General features: G+C 41.9%; 1 protein-coding gene across 6 annotated transcripts in view; it reads left to right on the forward strand.

Moving 5' to 3' along the window:
- NUP98 (nucleoporin 98 and 96 precursor) overlaps nt 1-27376 on the forward strand; it is a 100345-nt gene that overhangs the window by 58460 nt on the left and 14509 nt on the right. For all 6 annotated transcript variants that reach the window (XM_084975049.1, XM_084975051.1, XM_021062427.2 and 3 more), the window contains 11 exons: nt 2483-2599; nt 4427-4725; nt 8345-8458; nt 9338-9476; nt 10448-10625; nt 11634-11798; nt 17710-17892; nt 18504-18660; nt 21118-21547; nt 23632-23861; nt 25390-25656. In XM_084975049.1, coding sequence (XP_084831175.1) covers nt 2483-2599; nt 4427-4725; nt 8345-8458; nt 9338-9476; nt 10448-10625; nt 11634-11798; nt 17710-17892; nt 18504-18660; nt 21118-21547; nt 23632-23861; nt 25390-25656 — 2279 coding nt within the window. The remainder of the gene's footprint in view (nt 1-2482; nt 2600-4426; nt 4726-8344; nt 8459-9337; nt 9477-10447; nt 10626-11633; nt 11799-17709; nt 17893-18503; nt 18661-21117; nt 21548-23631; nt 23862-25389; nt 25657-27376) is intronic.

A 27376-nucleotide genomic window follows, 5' to 3' on the forward strand; every position in this document is an offset into this window, starting at 1 on the left:
CTAGGAACCTTGAGGTTACGGGTTTGATCCCTGGCCTTGATCAGTGGGTTAAGGATCGGGCGTTGCTGTGGCTGTGGTGTAGGCCAGCAGCTGTGGCTCTGATGAGACCCCTAGCCTGGGAACCTCCATAGGCCGAGGGTGTGGCCCTAAAAAGCCAAAAAAAAAAAAAAGAGAGAGAGAGATAAGGGGAAAGAGAACTGAAGAAACATACAAACCAAAATGTTAACAGTAGTTAACATATGGCACGATGTAATTTCATCTCTAAGTTTTTTTTCTAGCTGTATTAACTGCATGCATACACACATGCACACAGGTTTTTTGTGTGTTTTTTTTAAACACCAAGTATTTTCCTAATCAGGAAAGTTTTGTTTTTTTAAAGCTTTGAGGGAAAAGTGGGAATTCATCATTTGCTGTTCTTTGTGAATGTTATAGTTTAAAAAAAATAATTCACTCCTTTTTTTTTTCCCCCTTCAAAGTATGATAAGCTACTTCAGAAAAGGTGGGAGAGTCCAAGTTTATACATTTCCTAGAACATCTTTGGATTATTTTGAAGGCCGGGATCTGTGTATTCTTCATGTTCATGTCTCCGCATTTAGCAGATTGTCTGGTGGACAGGAGATTAAAAGGGCTTGGATTCACCCTTTTCAGTCCAGTCACCAGATCACCAACTTTCCGGGTTTAAGGTTATGAGAGGCAGATGGAAACAGTTGCTGGAGTGGCAAGACACTCGTTTTCTGTTAATGCTGTGGTGTTGCTCTTAAAAGTCTTTACCTACGGTATCCGAAGCACTTGGCGCAGTTAATCTCCCTCTTCCTTGCTGAGGTTAGTGGGCTTGCAGGAACCCCACACTCTTCCGGCTTCATCCCTACCGTACAGGGCGCACCTTGTGTCTTCCTTGGTGGCGCCTGCCCTTCCCGGCATACCTCCAACCGGAATGCCCCTGAGCTCAGGTCTTGAGCACGTCATCTTTGCCCGAAACACTTGTCCCTGTTTTCAGTTCTTGGGGGTACATACCTAGGAGTAGAGTTGTTTGGTCATACGTATCAGTTCTAATTTTACCCTTTAAAGAACTGCCCGCCTGTTTCCGCAGCAACTGCGCCATTTTACATGCTCCTCAGCAGTGCAGTGTTTTCATTTTTTCCATGTCTTTTTCAGCACTTATTGTTTGCTTGGTTTGTAGCCGTCTTAGTGGGTGTGAATGCTTATAATTTGCATTCTCGCGCTCTCTCTTTTTTCCCCCCAAAGCCACACCTGTGGCATGTGGAAGTTCTCAGGCTAGGTAGGGGTCAAATCAGAGCTCCAGCTGCTGGCCTACACCACAGCCACAGCAATGTGGGATTCAAACCGCATCTGCTACTTATACCACAGCTCACAGAAACACTGGATCCTTAACCTACTGAGCAAGGCCAGGGATCGAACCCGCATCCTCATGGATCTTAGTCGAAATAGTTAACCACTCAGCCACAAGGGGAGCTCCAGTCCAGTGACTTTTTAAGTGACAATTAAGATCTTTTATATGATTTTTCTACTTAAGGCCAATATACTGTAGGGATTCTTAAGTAAATCTGCTGTATACCAACTTGAATGTTTTAGGTGTTCGGGATCATTTGCATCATTGGGTATCAGGGGCTTTTACTTTTCTTTCCTTTTTTTTTTTTTTGGCCACACCTGTGGCATGTGGAATTTCCCAGGCCAGGTATCAAACCTGACAATGCTGAATCTGTAACCTGCTGAGCCACCAGGAAACTCCTTTCTCTTTCTTATCTTTTTTTTTTTTTAATGAGAGTTGCAACGTTTATTTCAGGCTCTCTCTTGTTTTATTTATTTATTATTTTTTTTTTTTTTCTTTTTTTCTTTTTTGCCACACAGGCAGTACGTGGGAATTCCTGGGCCAGGGATTGAACCTACGCCGCACAGTGGCAACCAGAGCCACAGCGGTGAGAATGCAGGAGCCTCAACCCACTAGGCCATCAGAGAACTCCCTCTTTCTTATCTTTTTTTTAAAGAAATCTTCATTTAATCAACAAATACCTATTTTCCTTCAAGGCAGCATGCCAAGTTCTGTGGAGAAGCAGTCAAAAATCCTGACTGCTAAAAAAGAAAAAATATTTAAAGAGAGAAAAAAAACTGTAGAGACAGAGTTGAAATATATGACAGTGTGATGAGTAAACTAGTGTCTGGACAAAATGCTCAGGAAGTTCAGAAAAGAGTGTTTTCAAGATGATTTCCTACTTGGTTTTGAGGTGCTTATTAGCGTCTTCTTAGAAGTAGCAGAGTGTAATATATTTGAGACCTTGTGGTCTGGTTATATGTTTATGGGATGGGTTTGTGAATTGAACTTGTTTGATCAATTTTAGACATATATATGTATGTACATACAGACATATACAGCGGGAATTAAGAGTGCCCTTTTCTACTCCAGGTTTTAAGATAATGTCTTTGACGTACTTGAGTTCCTTGTCTTTTTGGTCTCTGTTTATAGGAAGAGCATTAAGAAGTTGGTTTTGAAAAACCTTAACAGTAGCAATCTCTTCTCTCCCGTTAATCGTGATTCAGAAGATCTGGCTTCACCATCTGATTACCCAGAAAATGGAGAGAGGTAAACTAAATTCTATTTTGGGTTATTTCTAATAGAGAGCTTTGTTCTCATTTAGAAGAGATTCTGAAATTAGAATTTATCATCCTCTGAAAATATATGAAATTCGAAGTATTGCATCATGTGTACACCTAGAAATTATGTCACATTTTTGGTTGTTTTTGCTTCTTGAGTACTTTAGACCCTAAACTCATTGTTTTTCTGATTCAGTTCTGCAAAACTATTTTGGTATTCCATGTATGTTATTTTGGACAGGGTTAGCATGCATATGACAACTCTCCCCCCCCCCCTTAAAATAAGGGATATTTTATTTGTGATATTTATTAAAGTGATACATAGTTGTAACCAAACCAAAAAAAATTATGAAGGAGGAAATGCATGTATATACAGTAATCCTTAATAGTTACAGTTTACAAATTTATCTATAAATATATTCTTATATATCATAGAGATTATGCATCAAATGATATTCTGTAACCTGCTTGTTTCCAGTTACTACAAACACCTTTCCATATCTATATGAATAATATGCTTCCTCTTTTTGTTTTTGTTTTTTCTTTTCTTTTTCAGCCGCACCTGTGGAATATGGAAGTGGGCTAGGGGTCAAATCAGAGCTGTAGCTAGGGCCTGTGCCACACCCACAGCAACACTGAATCCGAGCTGCATCTGCAATCTACACTGCAGCTTATGCCAACAAAAGATCCTTAACCGGACTGAGCAAGGCCAGGGATCGAACCGATACCCTCATAGAGAGAATGTTGGGTCCTTAACCCACTGAGCCGCAACAGGAACTCCATCTTGCCGCCTCCTCCTCTTTTTTTTTTTTTTTTTTTTTTTTTTTTTTTTGTCTTTTTAGGGCCGCACCAGTGGCACATGGAGGTTCCCAGGCTAGGGGTCTAATTGGAGCTGTAGCCGCCGGCCTACGCCAAGGTTCCTGGTCAGATTTGTTTCTGCTGCGCCATGATGGGAACTCCCTTGCCTCCTCTTTTTTAATGATGCTGTAACAGTTACTGAGACCATGAGATAATTCAATCAGTTCTCTCTTGGAGGACATTTAGATTATTTTGGTATTCCTGTATTCAAAATACTGCCTCAGGGAGTTCCTGTTGCTCAGTGGAAATGAATCTGACTAGTATGAGGATGCAGGTTCAATACCTGGCCTTGCTCAATGGGTTAAGGACGCGGCATTGCAGAAGGAGCTTGGATCCCATGTGGCTGTGGTACAGGCCAATGGCTATAGCTCCAATTTGACCCCTAGCCTGGGAACCTCCATGTGTTGAAGATACAGCCCTAAAAAGACCAAAAAAAAAAAAAAAAAAAGATGCTTCAGTGGGAAATCTTTACATATGTGTCTTTGCTTGTTTTTTTTTTTTTTTCCCTCTTTGGATACAATTTTAGTATGATTTTTCATTAATGAAGTATTTTCTAATACCTTACTGATTGTATTAAAAATAAAAATTTTTTGTTTCTTATTTTGAAATTCGCCACTTATTCCTTGACCCCACATAGTATGGCAGCCCCAATTGAAAATTTGGGGACATGAAATCTACAGCCAGATGCTTTGGGTTAAAACCCCAACTCTAGCACTTAAAGCTTTGTGACTTCGGGCAAGTTATTTTTCTATGTCCGAATTTTCCATGAAATAGAGGAAAATGATAGCAGCCTGTTTCACAGGATTCTCTTAAGTACTAACTGAAGTTTTAGTAGATATAATTACCTCAGACCATGCCAGATCATTAGGAAAGGCTTAGTAATGGTTACCAATGTTACCGTTGTTGCTCTTGCTCTTAGCACGCGGGGCTGAGATTTTGTTTACTTTCTTCTTTTTAGATTCAATTTTATGAGCAAACCAGTGGAAGAGAACCATCAGCAGGATGGAGATGACGATTCTCTGGTGTCACGTTTTTATACTAACCCAGTTGCCAAACCCATTCCTCAAACCCCAGAGAGTGCTGGGAATAAACACAACAGCAGCAACAGCGTGGATGACACCATTGTTGCGTTAAACATGCGTGCTGCCTTGCGAAATGGGCTGGAAGGAAGCAGTGAGGAAACCTCTTTTCATGAGGAGTCACTGCAGGATGACCGCGAAGAGCTAGAAAATAATGCTTACCACATGCATCCTGCAGGTCAGATGCCAGTTGGCACATGGGTAATCCCCTACCAGTCATTCGAGACCTCGTTTGTCCCAGATTTTCAGCATGATAGAACTCAGCTGTTTGAACTTTTAAGTGTTTTTTAATTGTATTTTATGAAAGTGAACATTTAAACCCTTTCACTCATGCTTTGGTTGATTTGTAATTCACATTTTTGTGTACCTTTGGAGTAGTTAAAATTCATTTCATTAGTTATCTTGGTATAGTTAAAATATCCCAGATTTTGTAGCCAGAGAGACTACCCTCATAACCTTTCCTCGATTTATAAACTGACATAGATTGCCTATTAGTTTTTTAGTTAAAATAATAGTGATAAGTATCCTATGAGGTTGGAGGTTTGATAGGTTAATATATAGACCACCATGCCGAACCAGTGTGGTATTCAGATGTTAGTGGTCGCTGTGGTTCTTATCGCCTCAGTTCTGTGCTTTTCTTGTTTGTTACCAACATTGAACTGATCATTTCTTCCCAGCTAATCCATGAAATAATTAGTATAAACTACAAGAGTAGAGCATCTCGATCAGATGCTTAAATTTTGCCTTTTTTCTGTGTTGGGTGTTGACAGATGTCATTACTTTCCCTCTTGCCCCTTTTTAACTGAGGTACAATTTACATATAGTGAAGCGCACAGAATTCAAGTGTTCATTTCAGGAGTTCCCATCGTAGCTTAGGAGAAAGGAATCTGACTGGTATCCATGAGGATGCAGGTTCGATCCTGGGTTAAGGATCCGGCATTGCCATCAGCTCTGGTGTAGGTCCAAGATACTACTCGGACCTCACGTTGCTGTGGCTGTGGTGTAGGCTGGCAGCTACAGCTCCAGTCCAGCCCCTAGCCTGGGAACCTCCATATGCTGCAGGTGTGGCCCTGAATTTCATTTCAGTGAATTTTGACATATGTATATACTCAGTCAAGAGGTAGAGGAGTTCCCTCATGGCTCAGGGGAAGCGAATCTGACTAGTAACCTTGAGGGTACAGGTTGGATCCCTGGCCTCACTCAGTGGGTTAAGGATCCGGCTCAGTGGGTTAAGAATCCGGCATTGCTGTGAGCTGTGGTGTAGGTTGCAGATGCAGCTCGGATCTGGCATTGCTGTGGCTCTGGCATAGGCTGGCAGCTATAGCCCTGATTTCACCCCTAGCCTGGGACTTTCCATGTGTTGTGGGTCCAGGGCGGGGAGGGGGGGAGAGGTAGAGCATTTATTTTTCTTTTCTTTTTTTTTTTTTTAAATGGCCTCACCTGTGGCATGTGGAAGTTCCCAGGCCTGGTGTCAAAATGGAGCTGCAGCTCCCAGCCTACACTACAGCCACAGCAATGCCAGATTTGAGCTGTGTCTGCAACCTACACCGAAGTTCATGACAACACCAGATCCTTTAGCCCACTGAGCGAGGCCAGGGATGGAACCTGCATCCATCGTGGATACTAGTCAGGTTCTTAACCCACTGAGCCACAGTGGGAACTCCTAGAGCATTCTTTTTCCATGGAAATTTTCTCATCTCCAAAAGTTAACCACAGCCTGGTTTCTGTCACATAGCTTAGTTTTGCCTATTCTTTTTTGTTTTGTTTTGTTTTTGTTTTGTTTTGGCCACACTCAAGACATGTGGAAGTTCCTGGACCAGGGATTGAACCTGGGCCGAAGCAGCGACCTCAGCTGCTGCAGTGACAACACTGGATCCTTAACCTGCTGTGCCACAAGAGAAATGCAGTTTTTTCTATTTTTGAAACTCATATAAATGGAGTCATACTGTACATACTTTTTCTTTTTTTTTTTTTTTTTTGCTCCAATTTTTTTTTTTTTTTTTTTTGTCTTTTTTGCCATTTCTTGGGCCGCTTCCGTGGCATATGGAGGTTCCCAGGCTAGGGGTCTAATCAGAGCTGTAGCTGCCAGCCTACGCCAGAGCCACAGCAACGTGGGATCCGAGCTGCATCTGCAACCTACACCACAGCTCATGGCAATGCTGGATCCTTAACCCACTGAGCAAGGCCAGGGATCGAACCCGCAACCTCATGGTTCCTAGTCGGATTTGTTAACCACTGCGCCACGACAGGAACTCCTTTTGCTCCAATTTTTATGAGATTTTATCCATGGTGTATATATACCAACAGTTCATTCTTTTTTTATTGCTGAGTAGTATTCTATTACATAAATATGACACATTTAGTTTCTCCATTTCTGTTAGTAAACATTTGAGGTTATTTTACAGTTCATCTTGATGTGTCTGTAAGATTTTTCTATATCTAATTATCTTACTGTTTTCCTGTATATCTGCTGGTCACTTGGTGCCCTAGGGAAATAACTTTATATTTTCACATTAAGAATCCTAAGTATCTATATTTGTGTTTATACATCTACATGAGTTCATTATGATGCTAAATCTTAAATACCCAGTCTAGAGTTTTTATTGCTTCTAGGTTTTTCATTGACCTCTGTTGCTACCGCCCAGTTTAAAATTCCACTCCCAAGGACACCTTAACAAGAAGCAAGTTAAAGCATGTCGGGGGCATTTTTGGAGGCTGGAATTTGATATTCTATTGGCCTTAAACCCTTTTCTCTCAGAGAGCGAGTTAGTCTGATTTCTGTCTATAACTGGAACAAGCATACTTGTGCCATATTTTCTCTGATTTTTTCAGAAATATATCTAGATAATGTTTTTTAAAATAACATTACTGTAGACTTTTAGGTTTCCATTTATGGGACTGCTCATGTAGGAGTTTTCATCTTGATTTTAGCTGTCAAATTGAGGGTGTAAATTTGAAAGATAAAAGAGCTTTATGGAAGACAGTAGGGTATAAAATTTAAAGTATTGGGTTTGGAGTTTTAGCTCTGTCTCTGTCACTGAATTACTCTGTAATCCCAAATCCTGGGTTTGGGCATCTTCCATGTGTAAAATAAAAGTAAGAAGAAGTCTTTCCCAGAATTTATGGAACCTTTCATAGTACAGTATGTTAATGGGTATCACATGAGAAGGAAGTTCTATGATTTAAAGTCTTGGGGGGAGAAAAAAGGAGTTCCCATTATGGCTCAGCGGAAACAAATCTTGACTAGCATCATGAGGACGCAGGTTCAATCCCTGGCCTCTCTCAGTGGGTTGAGGATCTGGCATTGCTGTGAGCTGTGGTATAGGTCACAGGTGCACTTGGATCTGGCGTTGCTGCGGCTGTGGTGTAGGCCACCGGCTATAGCTCCGATTCGACCCCCTAGCCCAGGAAGCGCCATCTACTGTGGGTATGGCCCTAAAAAGAGCCCCCCCCCCAAAAAAAAAGTCTTGGAAACCTAGATTAAGTTAAATAGGATTTCATTTTGTGTTTTCAGAACCTATAATATACTCTCATGTGCATATTCCCCAAAATTACTTAACCATTTTTCCAAGTTGGTTTTCTAAGAAACGCTATTCCAGGGAGAAGCCATGTTGAAAAACCATTGGAAAAATGCTTTATTCCTGTATAATTTTCTCTTTCTATATAATATGATTTCAGGTGATTTTAAAAATTATCCAGGAGTTCCTGTCATGGCTCAGTGATGACAAACCCAGCTAGTATCCGTGCACCTCCACCTGAGGACAGTCACGACTAATACCGTGTTTCCTTTGTCATAGGCATTGTTCTTACTAAGGTTGGTTACTATACCATTCCCTCTATGGACGACCTTGCTAAGATCACCAATGAAAAAGGAGAGTGCGTTGTCTCTGACTTCACCATTGGTCGGAAAGGTGAGTGCACGTTTAGGAGTTTGCGATGTATAAACCGCTGAGCCTGCACCTTATTTTTATAATTAAGTAAAGGAAGCTGAATTTGTTTTTTACCTATATTTGGACCCACCTTGGCCTGAGTAGGCGTTTTCATTGACAAGTAACAAAGGAAGACTAGAACTTTATAACAGTCTTAGGTAAGTATTTGACTCATTGAGACTTTTTGCAGTTAAAGAAAGTACTCTGAACAGCAAGAAATACAGTGGGTTAAGCATCCAGCGTTACTCGAAGCTGTGGTGTAGGCCTCAGTTGCAGTTCCAGTTCAGCCCCTAGCCTGGGAACCTACATATGCTATAGGTGTGGCCATTTAAAAAAAAAAAAAAAAAAAAAAAAAAACAAACCTTAGGATAACATAAGCATTGTAAAAATGCATTTATTAAATCAAATTAAGCATTTGGTGTCTCTTTCAAATACATGTAGATGAACTATTCTATTCAAGATTGCTGGGTGAGGTGTTCCAGTTGTGGCACAACAGAAACAAATCTGACTGGGAGCTGTGAGGTGGTGGGTTTGATCCCTGGCCTCTCTCAGTGGGTTAAGAATCTGGCGTTGCTGTGACCTGTGGTGTAGGTCGAAGACACAGTTTAGATCCCACGTTGCTATTGCTCTGGTGTAGGCCAGTTGCAGCAGCTCTGATTTGACCCCTGGCCTGGGAATTTCCATGTGCCACGGGTGCGGCTCTAAAAAGACAAAAGCCAAAAAAAAAAAGATTGCTGGGTGATTTAAATTATTGATTAATGTTTAGAGCTGCTTGTTGCTTCTGATTAATCATTAGAAGTATAAAGTGGGTATGTGCCTTCTATGCAGGATGAGTTTTTAACTCTTTGCTCTGATTTATAGGTTATGGTTCAATCTATTTTGAAGGAGATGTTAATTTGACAAATCTAAATTTGGATGATATTGTGCATATCCGAAGGAAGGAAGTGATTGTCTACTTAGACGATAACCAGAAACCACCTGTGGGCGAAGGCCTAAATAGGTATTTTATTTACATGTTTGGAAAATAATCAGCTAAGTCCCAGTTTTTTCCTGTTAACATGGGTGTCTTCATATTGCATATATTGTTCTGCACCTTGCCTCTTTGCCTCACTATGTAGTGTGTGGTTATTGTTTCTTCACTGTTTCATTTAAGACTATAAGTGATATAAGAAATGCTACATAGTGACCTTCTCGACTCCTTTTCTCTAATATTTTAAGGTCCAATTGTTAGTTTTCAGAAACTTTTGAAAAATATTTTTTCATAATATTTTACTTTTTTCTTGTTTCTGCTGTGACTGTGCTTATTAACTCTCTGTATTTAGTGTGAGATACTAGCTCGTAATACGTCTTTAGACAGGTCAAGGGGCCATAGTTAAAATAATTTATGTTCACAGCCCACCAGGATTGAATCAGGAATAGAAAATCTGAACAGCCCTATAACTAAGGAGTAAATTGAGTTAGTAATCAACGGCCCCAACTGCTGCCTCCACCCTACCCAAGCCTTGGACCACATGGCTTCACTGGTGAATTGTCTCTAACATTTAAAGAAGAATTTACACTAATTCTCCTCAAACTCTTCCTCAAAAATTGAGGAGAGAACACTTGCTAATAACACTTAGCATGAGGCAAACGTTACCATCATTCAAAGCTAGACAAAGATGCTACAAGAAAACTACAGACCAGTCTCTGTAATATTGGTGTAAATATCCTCAAAATACTAGCAGTTAGAGCTCAGCAGTGCATCAAAAAGATGACACTCCATGACCATGGGATATATTGTTGAGACGGCTCAACATAAAAAATTGACTTATAAGCCTGTCTGCTTTGGGAGAGAAGACTCAAGTTCATGAAATACAGGCAGAAAAATCCCAAAGTAACACAGATACCTTTATTTGCAATTTATATAGATGTTACTTGGCTTTCTGGTCTTAAGTATGAACCATTCACCCTTCACTTGGTTGTACCTTACAGGAAGGCCGAGGTTACGCTGGATGGAGTTTGGCCAACAGATAAAACATCTCGTTGTTTAATCAAAAGCCCAGATCGACTTGCTGACATAAACTATGAGGGAAGATTAGAAGCAGTTTCAAGGAAACAGGGAGCTCAGTTCAAAGAGTACCGTCCTGAAACAGGTTCTTGGGTGTTTAAGGTATGGTCACTTAACCTAACTCTTATAATCTGCGGTCATTCATTATAAATGGTATATAGTATGTGGAAGTTATAAACCTGGTTTTTTGTTGTTGTTGTTTTTTTTCTTTTTAGGGCCACACCTATGGCACATGGAGGTTCCCAGGCAAGGGGTTGAATCAGAGCTGTAGCTGCCAGCCTACACCACACCCACAGCAACTTGGTGTCCGAGCCACGTCTGCGACCTGCACCACAGCTCACGGCAATGCCAACTCCTTAACCCACTAAGCGAGGCCAGGGATCGGACCTGCATCCTCATGGATGCTAGTCAGATTCATTAGCTGCTGAACCATGATGGAAACTCCTATAAACATAATTCTTATAAACTGTGTTAGAAAAGAGCCTCTCTTAAATTTTATTTTTACATAAAAGATGTAGAGATACATACTATTTTCTCCAAATTATACATTTTATTCAATCCCAGAGTAAGTAGCTATTATTATAAAACTTTATGGGCTCAATATTCAAGTCCTGACCCTGTTTTATGACCATTCCCATGTGGTTTTTCTAATATGTGGCATCATTAGGGACATCAGGCAGACTTTTTGCCTCTTGCTAGATCAGCTCTTTCTAAGTAACTGTTACTCTTTTAAAGGTTTCTGGGGGTGTGGCGGTTGGCTTCCACCCTTCCTCAGTAGTTCAGTCCAGTGGCATCTTTCCCTTCTAGGCCAGTTGGATTGTTTAGCTTGTTGGAGTCCTTGTGGAGTCCTATGTGGATGTGAAGGTGCTAACGGCCCTTTTGGAGGTGGTTTCCTATATTTGATATATTAAGTTAGTAAGTATTTGAGCAGCTAGTACATACACTAAAAACCATCTAAATCTTAGAAAAACAGTCGAGTATGATAGGTGACATTTCACTGTGCTTTAAATATTTTTGATGGCTTTTTTTTTTTTTTTTTTAAAGCTAATTCTGTAAGATTTTGAATATAACAGTGTTAAATTGATTTTGTCGGATTCTTCTCTGCCTTAGGTCTCCCATTTTTCTAAGTATGGCCTTCAGGATTCTGATGAAGAGGAGGAGGAACGGCCATCCAAAACTAGTACAAAGAAGTTGAAGACGGCCCCTTTGCCTCCTGCAGGCCAGGCCGCCCCATTCCAGATGGCTCTTAATGGCAAACCAGCACCTCCACCCCAGGTAGAGACAGGACAGTGAGTTTGAATGGAGTCCATGATCCGGAAGCTGAAAGCAAGTCCTTCAGCACAAAGCTGTTTATGTCCCTGGAACTTTGAAGAGTACTGGTGTACTGGCAGTCGTGTTGACACGAGTATAAGGGAGGGCCTGAGGTGCTCCTGGCATCTGCTTTTTTCTTGCGAGATTCAAAGAATTCTGTTTGGATCATTCTTTTTACAGATTGTCGTTCTAAACCCCTTCCTCTCTTATTTGGACTTGCTGAAGTCTCTACTCAGTGATCAACTTAAGCTAGTATCTTGCTTGTGTGGGTTGACGCAAAGTAAATCTCACTTTTGTTGACTCCCTGATGTGCAGTTTAATCTTGTTCCTTACCTCCACGGTTTCTTAAAAGTTCAGGTAGCTTTCTGCAAGGGTTTTTAACTCCGTATTTCTCAAGTTTGCCTCTACTTCAGGTTACTTCTTGATACTCGTATTTTAAGAATACATAATCTTTATGAAAATACATAAATCTTTAGAATACCAATGAGTTATTTGGCTTGGAGAGTAGAGGCCTGCATTGTTTATTAAAATTACTCATGCCATACTTTTTCAGTGTTGTTAAGCCAGAATAAATAAACCTTTTGTCCTTATAAGGAAAGGTTTGTAATCAAATATCAGGTAGTTTACTTGCCGACTCATAAGAGTTTTACTTTCTTTGGGTGTTGTTTATATTCAATCAAGTTATTTTTTCCCCTTTGCTGCCATACTCCCTCAAAGAAGAGAACTTAATAGAAAATTTCTTTGTAAAGCATCCTCTACCTCTCAGCTGCTAGAAGCAGGATCTTTGGAATTTTCTGCACTGCAATTCTTATGGCTGCTGAAATGTGTGATTTTTATGATTTATTAAATAATTTATTGGGAGGCACTTTCTGGAGGTGGTTGTGTATAAATGTTCATGTTTGTGTGTACCTGGTGAGGGGAGGGTGTGATCCAAGTGGAACATGGGAAATATGCTGACTTTTTATGTTGGTAATGGTAGTGGCATTTAGAATACCCCTAAGAAATCTTCCAAACTAAAGAAATACTGTAAATGGACTCAGTTTTCCAGTTACACACATTCATTTTGTCTGAATCACATACTTTGCATAATCTCTCTTTCCAGAGTGTTTTTTAATCTTACGTAATACGTATTGCTTAGGATAAAAGTCAGACAGCCTTCTTTTCTGCCAATAAAAGTAATACGTAGGATGCTAAAGATAGAGCTGAAAAAAGCTTGCATTATCTGTGGACAGACAGAGCACATTTATGTGATGTCCGGCCATCAGTGGTCTTTTTTAGGCTCTTTAATTTCCAGAATACGGATAGTAAGATAACTGTAAGTTCCCGTGACAGCACTGTAGAAGGTGAGAATTCTTTTGAAAAACGGGGCGCTGAAGACTTTCCAGAGAAGGTTCTAGGAAAGAGGCAGTGAGGACCAAGATGCACAGAGAGAATAGGTGCGAGTCTCTCAGACGTCTCCTCTGAGGAAGTGGGTGGGCTCTGGCCTCTTGGATGCAGAAACAGGAGAAATAGGTAGACTTGTTCAGATATGTGGGCCAACGTGTTAAAACAAATGACGTGGGACCTGGAGACCTCTCCTTCCTGATGACCTAAGTGAGAGAGGTGGGAAATGCCAGTGGTTACCCAGCTTTTCGTCGTTAGCCCCAGAGACCTCTGTTTTACTTGGCATGGGCAAAATACTGGAGACATTCGAATGAACGGGAACAGCAGTCGTCTTATCCCTGCGTCAAGACGACTGTCCCCACATTGTCACCTGGCCCCGGAGAGGTGGATGGTCATGATGGTGTTCAGTCTGCTATGGCTTTTTTTTTTTTTTTTTTTTTTTGTCCTGTACACAGGCTCAGGCTCTCCGATCTGGTGGGGACGAGGGGGTGCGAGGGGAGGGCGGCGGGTAGGTTTGTTAGGTTGTTAGGAAGATACTCAGTTGCGTGTGGTACCACCTTTTATGTACGATCCTCAGCCCTCTCTTTGCAGTTCATTCTCAAGCCTTGCTTTGCTTCCAAAAAAGCAAGTACATCTAAACAATCAGAAAAGGTAACTGAATTTTTATATAATCTTCTCCTCTATGTCTTTTAAGTTAGAGAAAATGGTGGCAGGATAGCCTTCATCACAGGTGAATTAGGGCAATTGCAGGAACATTTGTTTGGAGCATTTGTTCCAAAATGCTGACCTGAGACCCAATTTTCATCTGGTAATTTTCATCGCTATCTTGATGAGTTTGAGTCTGTAGATCTGGCAGCGGGTCTAGGCATATTTATTTATATTTTAAAAGCATTCCTGCAGGTGATTGAGATACGCAGCCAGGTTTTGAAACCCACGGCCTATAGAAGTTCCCGGACCAGGAAGTGAATCCGAGCCACAGCTTGACCTACAGCACACCTGCAACAACACTGGATCCTTAACCCCCTGCACTGGGCCGAGGATGGAACCCATACCACCACAGAGACAATGCTGGATCCTAACCCACTGTGCCACAGCAGGAACTCTTCCATTTTACCTTGTATTTACTTTTTTAAAAGAATAAAGTGGCAGCTATCTAAATTTACCCAGTGACTCAATATGTACTTTAATTTATATTTTATGTAACATATATATTACATATATGCTAATTCCGTAACCACAAGTCTTTTTGTCTCATACTATTGAGTTGTCTGCCTCTGTAGTAGTATCGGTGAATGTATTTGTAGAAATATACACCAACTTCAGTGGGCCCTTGAAAGCCTGACGTGCAATTTCTCTTGAATACAATATTCTTGACCGGGCTGATGTTCCAGCAAAGTGAATATAACACATTCTTTGTAGTTGGGAAAGGAGTTTTTGATTTTGGACACAGGCAAGAGTAGTAGTCATACTCCATTAAGCTGTTGGCTGGGAAGACAGTCCGAATTCTGTAAATATGACTTTGACCTTGGATTGGAGTTCACCCTTTGTTGAATTAAGGTAGCCTGCTTTGCTTTGCTTTACTTGAGTTACTTTCTCTCTTGGGTTGAGAGAGGCTTTGTCTTTAGGGTATTGTTTGTAGGAGGAAGATTCTTCTGTGTTGGAGGATGGAGGTTTCTAAAAACATGAAGCGTTTCAGTTCTGAAACCTCATCCTCCATATATCTGAAGAAAAGGCCATTTTTTTAGATATTGTGTGTTTACTTAGTATTTTTTTTGTTTCTTCCTCAGTTCCTTCTAAGCCACCAATTCCTGATTAGTTTCCTTTTCATTCTAGAACTGGCTTTGAAGAAGCACCCTGATACCCCAAGATTTCTCTGAAAGTAACATCTTTTGGGGTAGTTTACTCAATTACTTCGATATACTTAAAGTTCACACATGGGTTCTAGGAATTTACCAGATCCTCACAGTTTCATAGTAGTTCACTCCCCACCCCTGCCCCGGTCTGCTTACAAATATTAGCTTATTAGCTTTGAAGTCTGTGCATGAGGGTGAAGCAGTAATATCTTGATCTTTAGCATTCTTTTTTGTTTGTTTCCGAAAGTGATTTATTTTTGTTTTTTGGGGTTTTGTTTTGTTTGTTTGTTTGTTTGTTTTTGATCCTTAGCATTCTTAATGATAGCTTGAGTCCCTTACGTTTCTCTCTCTCTCTATTTTGGCTTTTTGTCTTTTCAGGGCCACACCTGTGGCATATGGAAGGTCCCAGGCTAAGGGGTCAAATTGGAGCTATAGCCGCCGGCCTGCACCACAGCCACAGCAATGCAGGATCCAAGCCACATCTGCAGTCTACACCACAGCTCACCACAACACGGGATCCTTAACCACTGAGCGAGGCCAGGGGTCGAACCCGCAACCTCATGGTTCCTAGTTGGGTTCGTTTCTGCTGCGCCACGACAGGGACTCCATGTCTCTGTTATTCGATGAAAGCCTCGCACTTTGCCTGAAAGTGTTGTGAGTGGGCCTCTCTTGCTGTTGCTGTTACTCTTCTGTTGAAGCGTGTGGTACGTTGGAACCGTCCTCCCCTTCTTCCTTTCCTCCCTTCTCTACTCTCTCCTTATCCTTTCCTAGTTACTGGCTTTTTCTACCCTGGCGCAGGTACTGCCTTAGGCAGTAGATATAACTGTTTTGGTGTAGGTAGCAATGTGCTTGGTGTTAGAGAAAATTGTAGACTGTAACATCTGTTTTTAAGCCTTCACAATCTGGGGGATGAATACACATAAGAAATTAAAGTACAGCATGATACACTATGTAAACTGTACTTAGGGTTATGGGAGCCCAGCAGAAGAGGATATCCTGACAGGTGGACGGAGGATGAGGAGTTTCAGAGCCTCCCTCAAAGTGGATTGGTTGAAAGTGTCGAGTTCCCATTGTGGCTCAGTGGTAATGAACTGGTCTAGTATCCACAGGACGCAGGTTTGATCCCTGGCCTCGCTCGGTGGGTGAAGGATCCAGTGTTGCCATGAGCTGTGGTGTCGGTTGCAAATGTGGCTCGGATCCCATGTTGCTGGGGCTGTGGTGTAGGCCGGCAGCTGTAGGTCCGATGAGACCCCTAGCCTGGGAACTTCCACATGCTGAGGTGCGGCCCTAAAAAAAAAGAAGAAAAAAAAACACCCCAGAACAAAAATGAATATACTAGGGTGCCGTTAGAGTGTTCCCATAGTTCTTGTTGTTACAATGGGAGCATCATCAAAAGGGGGTCTTTTAACTTTTTTTTTTTCCAGAATTTAAAAAAGTAGTTAGACCTGCCTGTAGCCTCCCCAGCAGGTAAAAATTAGTATCATTTATGCCTTTAGCCATTATCTAGTCTCCACTTCTGTTCAAGCAGTCCTTAGGGTGGTTCGCAACTTAAGTGACAATTCACCATCTAGCACCTCAGTTTTCCTGCAGTTATAGATGGGAGTTGTTATTCTTTTTAGTCAGAATATTTGTTAAAGGAGTTCAAGGAAGCGATAGGTAATATACCATTGAAAATAAAGTTTTAAAAGACTAGTGGTTATTTCTTGGTCCAAAGCATGAAACTTTTTAACCACTTATAGCATCTGTTTGAAGTTTAGCATGAAATAGGCCATTCGTGAAAGATAGGCCAAATATTGTGAAAAGTTAGAAATAGACAGATGATATTATAAGAAAAATAATTAGTCAGACTTTCAGGTTTGGGAATGTTTTACAAATTGGCGTAGCCACCCATTAACATTCTACTCATATGCGCGTTAAGGACATATTTAATGATTTGCACTGAGCCAGTTTTACAGTGTATTTGAGCTTTTGAGTGTTTTACCTGTTCAGACCATAGGCTGTTAATCATGGCTATATTTTTAAAACTGTTTAATATGTATAAATCTAATTCTTGGCACATTTAAACATAAAGGGAGTATTCCCAGATTAAAATTGTTCCTAATATTCCTTTTTTTTTCTTGTAGGAAGTTAGGGTAGACATTCCTCGTCTGGCTAGTGGTGCATCAGTAGGGCCCAGCTGATTCAGCCCCCCAGAGGATAAATTCTAGGCCCCTAACTGAATGCAGGGTTCCTGGAGACTTTGATATTTGTACCTTTTATTCCCTTTTCTCATTGGCTTCTGGCTTATGAGGCAGTGTGAGGGCAGGGGACTGCTGTGTATATCAGAACATTATAGTTGCTAGCTAAATCGGGTAAGACACGGCCTTTGTCTGAAGACTGCCATTTGTTCATATGGGTGCAGGCTTAATGGTACAAAAGGGTGATTTCATGAGTCCTCATTCAGATCCCAAGTACTAACAGAGGAGTTTTGGGGTGATTGTTAAATCCTCTTTAGCTAATATCCTACCTCACATTATGATAGAATGGGCAGAATCTAATATTGTTAGAATATATTCTGAATAAACTCAATGTGGTATACGAGCTTTTTGTCTGACTGGTGTCACTTAATGCTGCTTCCCTGATCTTTCTGCCGTCTACAGAGCCAGAGCCCAGAGGTGGAGCAGTTAGGGAGGGTTGTGGAGCTGGACAGTGACATGGTAGATATCACCCAGGAGCCAGTTTTGGATTCCATGTTAGAAGAGAGCGTGCCTGAGGATCAGGAGCCTGTGTCCGCCTCAACTCACATTGCGTCTTCACTGGGAATTAATCCACATGTCTTACAGGTGAAGTCCTAACCCACCCTTACTACAACAGGAATCCAAACTACTGTTCATCTCCCTGTCTTCATTAATCACTTCAAAGCATTGAGTGGTCACTAGAATGAGAAAAAAACAGGAATACGACCCATGTTTGGGCATCATTTTCCCATTCGTGCTTGGAAAGCTACGTTGAGATTCAGAAGACCTGGATTCTCACCCCAGTTTTGTAACTGTTAATATGTGACTTGAGGCAAGTCATTTAACCTCTGTGAATAACTTCATTTACCTCACAGAGGGCTTTGGAGGCTCTGGAAAGTGCTCCACAAAAGTTTGATAATTGTAGATACAAATTTCTCTAAGGTCTGTCTTAACTTCCCCCTGCCTGTGTTTTCTGCCATGTTATGAATTTAGCCTTTGGTTTATGTTTGATTTTGAAATTAATTCAATCAGCAAACACGTGAGCAAAACTTGATTCCTCCAGGCATATACAGTGTAGTAGAGTCAGTCACACAAACGATATACCAGCTCTGGACACAGCCTAAGGCAGAACTTTCTGTAAGTTGTAGGTTGCATTTTTCTTTTATGGCTTTTGGATTTAGGGGAGCATATTCATTCTGTAGATACTGCTTTTTTAGATCATGAAAGCATCGTTGCTTGCTGATGAAGAAGATGCAGATATGGTCCTGGATCAACGCTTCAGTCGCCTTCCTTCTAAAGCGGATACATCTCAAGAAATCTGTTCTCCCAGGCTCCCCATTTCAGCAGCGCACTCATCAAAATCCCGTTCATTAGGTACTGTGAAAGATGCTTTCTTACAGGAAAGAAAGAAAGCCTGGCTTTTCATCTCCTAAGCTGAGTTAACTTCTACAGCGAGTATCTCCCTAAAGGCATGTGACATAATGATGCCAAGAGGAAACTTACTCCTATAAATACCTGTTAGGCCAGTTTTTTAAAAAACATGATTATTGGTGCAGATGCAGAAGTATGGAGAAAAAAGCATTTGTATTTTATTTAGGGGATGTTTTTGTTTGCTTACAGTTGAAAGTAAGTTCAAATTTCTTAATTTTTATCACACCTTAGAGGAATCCTCAAGTTGTCTGCATTCTTTTTGTGCAGTTCTAACATTGCCCTCATCGCTTTTCAGGGGCAAATATTGGCTTTGTGTAATGCACAAAACTTGTCAGATTTCAGCTTTTCCCTATACCTCCCAAAGTCCTGGGAAAACAAACTACCTGTTTCGTTTTAGAGGCTTTTCCTCATCTCCTCTAGTGGGCTTGTGAGCTATGTAGGATTGGAAGTGGAGTATTGATATCCACAGAGGGCTTAAGTAGACGTAATTTGGAAATATTCTGAAAACCAGAATAAAAACTAAACGTTTGGCTTAAAAACTAAACGTTTCTTCTTCAGTTCTTTTGAGTGCCCTCATTAACGTTCTTTTTTAAAAATACTTTAATAAAGCATCAGTTAAACATTCGTAACAATCTTTTCCTTAAGGAACACTCCTTGGAAATCTCATACTTTATTTATTTATTTATTTATGTCTTTTTGCCTTTTCTAGGGCCGCTCCTGCAGCATATGGAAGTTCCCAGGCTAGGGGTCTAATCGGAGCTGTAGCCACCGGCCTATGCCAGAGCCACAGCAACGCAGGATCTGAGCTGCGTCTGCAACCTTCACCACAGCTCACGGCAACGCCGGATCGTCAACCCACTGAGCAAGGCCAGGGATCGAATCCAAATCCTCACGGATCCTAGTTGGGTTCATTACCACTGAGCCACGACGGGAACTGCGGAAATCTCATACTTTAATAACTAACTTCTTGATTTAGACAGGAAATAAATAAAATTGGAAACAGGCGATATTAACAAGAACTATTCCTTCTGCAAGGCCTGTGTACAATCATAAGATACCTCGGCGGATTTTTGTTTTCTTCAGGCCAGCATTGAGCACTAGAGTAGGCATTTAAGTTTTGTTCTTTTTATATTGACTAAGAAAGGTTTTGCATTTGGCATTCTGATAAGAGCATGAGCATTGGTGTCAGACTTAATCTGGGTTTCTCTCTCAGTCCTGCCGCTTAGTAACTTTGTGGATTTAGACAAGTCATTTATCTGAGCCCAGTTTTACCCCCCATAAACTGAATATTGTAGTGTTGTCCTTCATTTAAAGATGTGAAGGATGAAATAAAACACTGTATACAAATGGCTTATGTAGAATCTGCTGCCAGTGAGTACTAGATAGTTTTTTTAACAGTAAGTAGTGATGGTTATTAATGTTATTTTTGCTGACACCACCATTTTTACAATTCCTGCCTTGATTTCCTGGTTCGAAGGGTAATTTCTGCAGTCTTATAGAATATAACCTGCTCCTGGTCATCTATATCTGAGTTACTTTAATAAAAATGTAATTTCAGCCTTCATTATTGTTCAAGAATCAATAGACTTGGAGTTCCCATAGTGGCTCAGTGGAAACGAATCCAACTAGTAACCACAAGGTTGCGGGTTCAATCCCTGGCCTCACTCAGTGGGTTAAGGATCCAGCGTTGCCTTAAGCTATGGTGTAGGTTGCAGACACGGCTGGCATGGCTGTGGCATAGGCCAGCAGCTCTAGCTCCGATTGGACCCCTAGCCTGGGAACCTCCATGTGCTGTGGGTGCAGCCCTAAAAATCAATAGACAATTTTCTTTTTTTTTTTTACATTAAAACTTGTATTTATTTAAAAATCATCTTAGATTTCAAATGGTAAAAAGCACATATTGTGAAAAGAAACTGTAAACAAAGCATTCACGTTGATATTGTGAAAAGAAAATGCATTCACATTTGTATTGTGAAAAGAAATAAACTGTAGACAGAGCATTCGCACCGGTATTCACATAGACACAAACAAAAGGAGTAAAGATTTATTTCAGGAGTTCCCGGTGTGGCTCAGTGGTTAATGAACCTGACAGATACCTATGAGATTTTGGGTTCAATTCCTGGTCTTGCTCGGTGGGTTAAGGATCCAGCGTTGCTGTGAGCTGTGGTGCAGGTTGCAGACTCGTCTCGGATCTGATGTTCCTGTGGCTGTGGCTGTGGCGCCAGCCAGTGGCTGTAGTTCTCATTGGACCCCTAGCCTGAGAACCTCCATATGCTGCGGGTGCGGCCCTAAAAAGGCAAAAGACAAAAAAAAAAAATGTATTTCATTTTGATGAGATTTGTTCTGAGACCTCTGCTATTCTGTTTTCTGAGTCTTTTTTTTTTTTGCTACTTATTTTAGTAGGTGGGTTGCTACAATCAAAATTCACAAGTGGAACTTTTCTTTCACCAAGTGCCTCTTTACAAGAAAGCCGCACCCCCAGAGCATCTTCGTGGATGAAGATCCCCCCCGCAGCTCCGTGGTCTGCGCCTCCACCCCTGACCTCCGCGTTCACGGTGCCCAGCCCAGCGCCTGAGGTTCCGTTGAAAACAGTGGGTACACGCAGACAGCCGGGCCTGGTCCCTCTTGAAAAGTCTGTCACCTACGGAAAGGGGAGACTCCTGATGGACATGGCCCTCTTCATGGGACGCTCCTTTCGGGTTGGTTGGGGCCCCAACTGGACTCTTGCTAATAGTGGAGAGCAGCTGAGTGGCTCTCAGGAACTGGAACATCATCAGACGACTGATTCTATGGAGTACGGATTCCTCCCTAACGCAGTAGCTGTTAAATCGTGAGTCACATTTCCTGTACTTTTTGAGAAAAGCAGCATGGTGGGAGAGGAAAAAAGCTTTTCATCACCAAGAGACCCAAGGTCAGGGTCTGCTTTGTGAACGTTCTAGATCTATTCTTAGCACAGTTTTCCATAGCAGAGGGCATTTGTAGAGTGAAGAACTGAGATGGCAATGATTTCATTGCCTCTATCAGGGTTGAAGAGTGTATACTACTTACCTAATGGTTAAACTTTTGTTGGAAAAGCTAATGCTGCAGCGTAACCTGAGTTTTCATCCTTTGTATTGTATTAGTCATTTCTCTATTTTCTCACTTAAATGTTTGTGATTTCTACATATATAAAATATACTTTCGATTAAAGCACATTCCCGGTGTCTTAGGGATGAGGTAAATGTATAAACTGGATAATCCCTCCACAAGGACTTGGAAATAAGGTGACGTCTGTTAATTATATATAGGTCTACACAAGCCTCACCATTAATCTATCCATATGTGTGTTTGTAGTTCTGTATATACTGTGTGTGTATGCCATAGCAATTATATATATAGTGTTTTGGTAGTTATTAGATGGTAAGCATACAATTATTTTGTGCAAAATATGTTTACGTTTTTTCTTTTTTTTCTTTGTCTTTTCCAGAGCCGCACCCGCGGCATATGGAGGTTCCCAGGCTAGGGGTCTACTTGGAGCTGTAGCCCCTGGCCTACGCCAGAGCCACAGCAACGTGGGATCTGAGCCGTGTCTGAGACCTACACCACAGCTTACCACAACACCAGATCCTTAACCCACTGAGCAAGGCCAGGGATCAAACCCGCAAACCTCATGGTTCTTAGGCGGGTTCATTAACCACTGAGCCACGACGGGAACTCCTGTAATGTTTTTTCATTTACTTTTTATAATTGCAAGAAATTGTGCTATCTTTACTATAAAGTGACTGTGATCACCTCTTATTCTTTTTTTTTTTTTTTTTGTCTTTTTGCTATTTCTTTGGGCCGCTCCCGCGGCCTACGGAGGTTCCCAGGCTAGGGGTCGAATCGGAGCTGTAGCCGCCAGCCTACGCCAGAGCCAAGCAACGCGGGATCCGAGCCGCGTCTGCAACCTACACCACAGCTCACGGCAACACCGGATCGTTAACCCACTGAGCAAGGGCAGGGACCGAACCTGCAACCTCATGGTTCCTAGTCGGATTCGTTAACCACTGCGCCACGACAGGAACTCCACCTCTTATTCTTAAAGTAGATTTTGAAGAAATAAAAAACAGCACCTCTTGTACCTCACAGTTAGGAATGTTCCTTCCAAGCCCAGCTTATGTGTGATGTTATGATATTTTAGAGATTGTTTATGTCAGTCTTAAGAATTGGATTAAGACCCAACTGCATGCTCATCTTAATTGAGAGTCAGTTCTTTAGTGTCTATAAGCTAGCCCCAGGATTTTTGATTCCTCAGGTGCAATGTGAGAAACAAGTCTCCCACAATAGCCTTTGGCCATTGGATTTCATAGTTTCTAGATATACACAGAAGCCATTTCCAAGCTAATTGTACTGATTCCCATGCTTATTATAGCTGCCCTAAGAAGCCTTGGGATTCTGAACGTGTGAGTCGGATAATTTGTTGGCTCATTATAATCAAGTTCATTATATTATAGGAGAAAAAAATTTCTGTAAAATTGCAGTGGTTGGGAGTTCCTGTCATGGCTCAGTGGTTAACGAATCCAGACTAGGAACCATGGGGTTTCGGGTTCGATCCCTGGCCTTGCTCAGTGGGTTGGGGATCCGGTGTTGCAGTGAGCTATGGTGTAGGTCGCAGACATGGCTCTGATCCCGCATTGCTGTGGCTCTGGCATAGGCCGGTGGCTACAGCTCTGATTAGACCCCTAGCCTGGGAACCTCCATATGCTGTAGGAGTGGCCCAAGAAATGGCAAAAAAAAGACCATAAATAAATAAATAAATAAATAAATAAAATAAAATTGCAGTGGAATGTTTTGCGACATATTTTGTAATTATAAAAAAAAAAACAAAGGATTCATTGTAGGAAAATTCTAGCATCTGTCTTCATTTTCTGTCTTATTTGTTGTTTGTCCTTGTAGCCTAACTGAGTCTCCATTCAAAGTTCATTTGGAAAAACTCAGTTTGAGGCAAAAGAAGCTGGATGAAGACCTGCAGTTGTACCAGACACCTCTGGAGCTTAAATTGAAACATAGCACTGTCCATGTGGATGAGCTCTGTCCGCTGATTGTCCCCAATCCAGGAGTTGCTGTCATTCATGACTATGCAGATTGGGTTAAGGAGGCATCTGGAGACTTACTGGAAGCACAGAGTGAGTATGGACTGTGCTTCTAACCTTTGATGGCCCAGGAACAGGAGCAGGAACATGTGTTCATAGGAAGACCCATTTCCCTGTGCCAGTGTAGTAGGTGGGCGCCTGAGCTGGCACTTGAGAGTGCGAGGAAGAGCAGAGTCCAAGCAGAAAGAAACCACGTCATTGTTTATCATCACTCTCGGGAGCTGTAGCCAGTCACACCCCATGGGTTTGTGACATTGTATCCCTTCCTCCACCCAGACAACCCTGGGAGAGAGAGTCTTCCTTCTTGCTTTTCTAAATCCTGCCCATTCTTCCGTGTCCAGCTCAAGTCCCAGTTTTCCTTCCCAGCAACTTTGGTGATTGTAACTTCCCTTCCTGATGCCTCTCACTGTTCCCTCGCTGTAACTGTTGTGACTGTGTTTTTCTGAACCAGTATTTGATAAACAGCTTTTATAATTTGGGTACTTATGATTTCAGGTAGTCAAAAATCATAATCACGTTTCACACGGTATTTTACGTCCCCTTTATTGAACAGCGGAGACCATGTTCCATACCACACATTTTTTGGAATTACATTCATTTCTTTGTGGTTGTTTTACTTGTATCATCTCTTCAAATACGTGAGTTATCTTCCCAGTGCGTACTCCTAAGTGGCTTTAGGTGGTAAAGAGTGCTTCCTCTGTGAGGAGCAGTGTCAGCATCGTGGTTGAGAGTATATAGAGTTGGGAGTTCCTGTCGTAGCTTAGCAGTAACAAACCCCACTAAGATCTGTGAGGACGCGGGTTCGATCCCTCACCTCCCTCAGTGGGTTAAGGATCCCGTGTTGCTGTGGCTGTGGTATAGGCCAGCATCTGCGGCTCTGATTCGACCCCTAGCCAGGGAACTTCCGTGTGCTGCAGGTGCATCCCTAAAAAGCAAAAAAAAAGGAGTGTAGACTTGGACTCCAGTTACTGGAGAGTGAATCCTGGCTCTCTTACATGGTGCCTGGAGCTTTGATCAGGTCCCCTAGTGCTCTGTCGCTCAGTTTCCTCATCTGTGAAATCCCGCTGGTCGGTAACTGCTGTATAGGTATATCGTGTGGATTCGGGTTGGTTTACTCTTCAGTGCTTTGAACGGTATCATTCAGGCTGCGTAAATGTTAAGCTGGACCTGCTGGACCTGTAGCAGAGAATAATCCCTCACAAATTTTTAGAGTATTTTGTATCTCATAAAGCATTTTGTGAACAGAATTTGATGACATTGGAGGGGTTTTCTCTCGCATTCGAGATGATATTAGCCATAATTTGGCGAGAGAACCCTGTTGAACGGTGCATGGAGGTAAGTTTGTTACATCAGTACCTTGGGAGCGTGGACTGAGCGGGTAGTTGTACCACACACCTCTGGAGCTTGCAAGACACAGCTGAGGGAAGTGGAGGCAGATTCAGGGAAATCAGCTCCAGTTTGGGTTGTTAATTTATGTATTTTTAATGCCACAGTTCAAGCGACCCCCTCTCTATTACTGTGTGACTTCATGTCCCTGCACTGTTTTTCTGTCCCTCGCTAGTTGTGAAGCACTGGAGCCTAACATGGACATTGTGTGAAGCTCTGTGGGGCCACCTGAAGGAGCTCGATAGCCAGCTGGATGAGCCCAGCGAATACGTCCAGATCCTGGAGCGTCGAAGAGCTTTCTCTCGCTGGCTGTCCCATACCGCCGCACCCCAGATTGAGGAGGAAGTGTCCCTAACCCGAAAAGACAATCCTGTGGAGGCGGTCTTCAGCTTCCTCACGGGCAAGAGGATCAGTGAGGCTTGCTCCCTGGCCCAGCAGTCAGGTGGGGCGCTCGGTCCTTCTCTGCACCCCCCCCTACTTCCTACTCACTGTCCCCACCCCGTCATTGCGGCTTTGCCTTCGTCTTCTTCCCCGGATAGTCAGTATAAACTTCCCTGGAAGATTTTGCTGCTTCTTCCTCAATAGGGACTGTATCTTCTGGTTTTCCTTTTATAACATGAAACTTTAAATTTTAATTAAAATTATTTTCATTTTACATGCTGCATATGTGTGCAGTAGAACTAGAAAATGCAGATAAGTGAAAAGCAGAAAACTTTAGTTTACCACTAAAAGCAATACTGCTTTATTGCTGGTCACCATGGCCATTTCCATGTGCAATTTGTACTTGGCATGTGTACTCTGAAACATGTAAAGTATATACAGATTGTATGCAGGGAGCAGCATATGCGTGTATACTTTTCAAAGATAGTATCCTGGAGTTCCCTTCGTGGTGTAGTGGAAATGAATCCAACTAGGAACCATGAGGCTGTGGGTTTGATCCCGGGCCTCGGTGAGTGGGTTAAGCATCCAGCATGGCATGAGCTGTGGTGTAGGTCACAGACACGGCTCGGATCTGGCCTTGCTGTGGCTGTGATGTAGGCCGGCAGCTACAGCTCCGGTTTGTACAGTGAGACCTTGTCTTCAGGATTGACTTATAAAGTTATAAAGATGGTGACTCATTAAAGAGATAGTGTTAGGCTTACCCATACACATACGTGTATCGGAAGAAGATCTTAAGGATGGCTCGAAGTCAGGTCTTTAGATTTACTCTTTCACAAACTACGTTACAGCTTATTGAAACTTCTGCTTCACGACCTCCGCTTTCAGTAATTGGTGGAACAAGTAAACAGAAAGTCAAGACTATAGAATACTTTACACTATCAATAAGCATAGCTGATATCTACCCAACAGAGAGAGAGTCCTCAAATCAGTAAGCTTCTACCTTAAGAAATTAGCGAAAGAAGAGCAAATTAAATCCAAAGGTGGAGAAAAGGCAGAAATATTAAAAATAGGAGTCAATGAAAGCATAGAAGCAATAGAGAAGTCAGTAACCAAAAATTAGTTCTTTGAAAAGATCAAGAAAGTTTATAAACCTTTACCTACACGGACAGTGAAAAAAAGCAGAAAGACACATTGCCAAAAATAGGAGTGAGGAAACAAGTCCAACTATTATCCATGAGGACATAGGTTCGATCTCAGGCCTCACTCACTGGGTTAAGGATTCGGCATTGCTGTGAGCTGAGGTGTAGGTCACAGACGAGGCTCAGATCTGGCCTTGCTGTGGCAGTGGTGTAGGCCGGAAGCTACAGCTCCGATTAGACCCCTAGCCTGGCAGCCTCCAAAGGCACTGGTGTGGCCCTTAGAAAAAGTTCAGGCCCAGGTGTCCTCATTGGTGACCGCACTTACATGTAAAGAAGGAGTAGTACCACTTTTCTGCAGCTCTTCCGGAAAGTAAACCATGGAGCACTTTCCAGCTCAGCCTCTGACGACATGGTCCTGCTGTCAAAGCAGAGATACAACCCAAATCTAACTTCATACTCGACGTTGAAAGTCTCGATGTTTTCCCCCTAAGATTGTAGCACCATTCCTTGACAATTGTCATAGGTGTTATAGCCAGTGTATTCAGACACGAAAAAGAAGCAAAAGGTAGACTGAAAAGGAAGAGATGGAATTGTTTTATTCACTGAAAATATATAATTCTGAATGTAGACAGTCCTAAGGAA

The sequence above is a fragment of the Sus scrofa genome, chromosome 9, assembly GCF_054392235.1.
Source record: "Sus scrofa isolate SSC_HxYL_T2T_F1_AM1 chromosome 9, Sscrofa_HxYL_maternal_Yorkshire_Landrace_v2.0, whole genome shotgun sequence".
Classification (NCBI taxonomy): Eukaryota; Metazoa; Chordata; class Mammalia; order Artiodactyla; family Suidae; genus Sus; species Sus scrofa.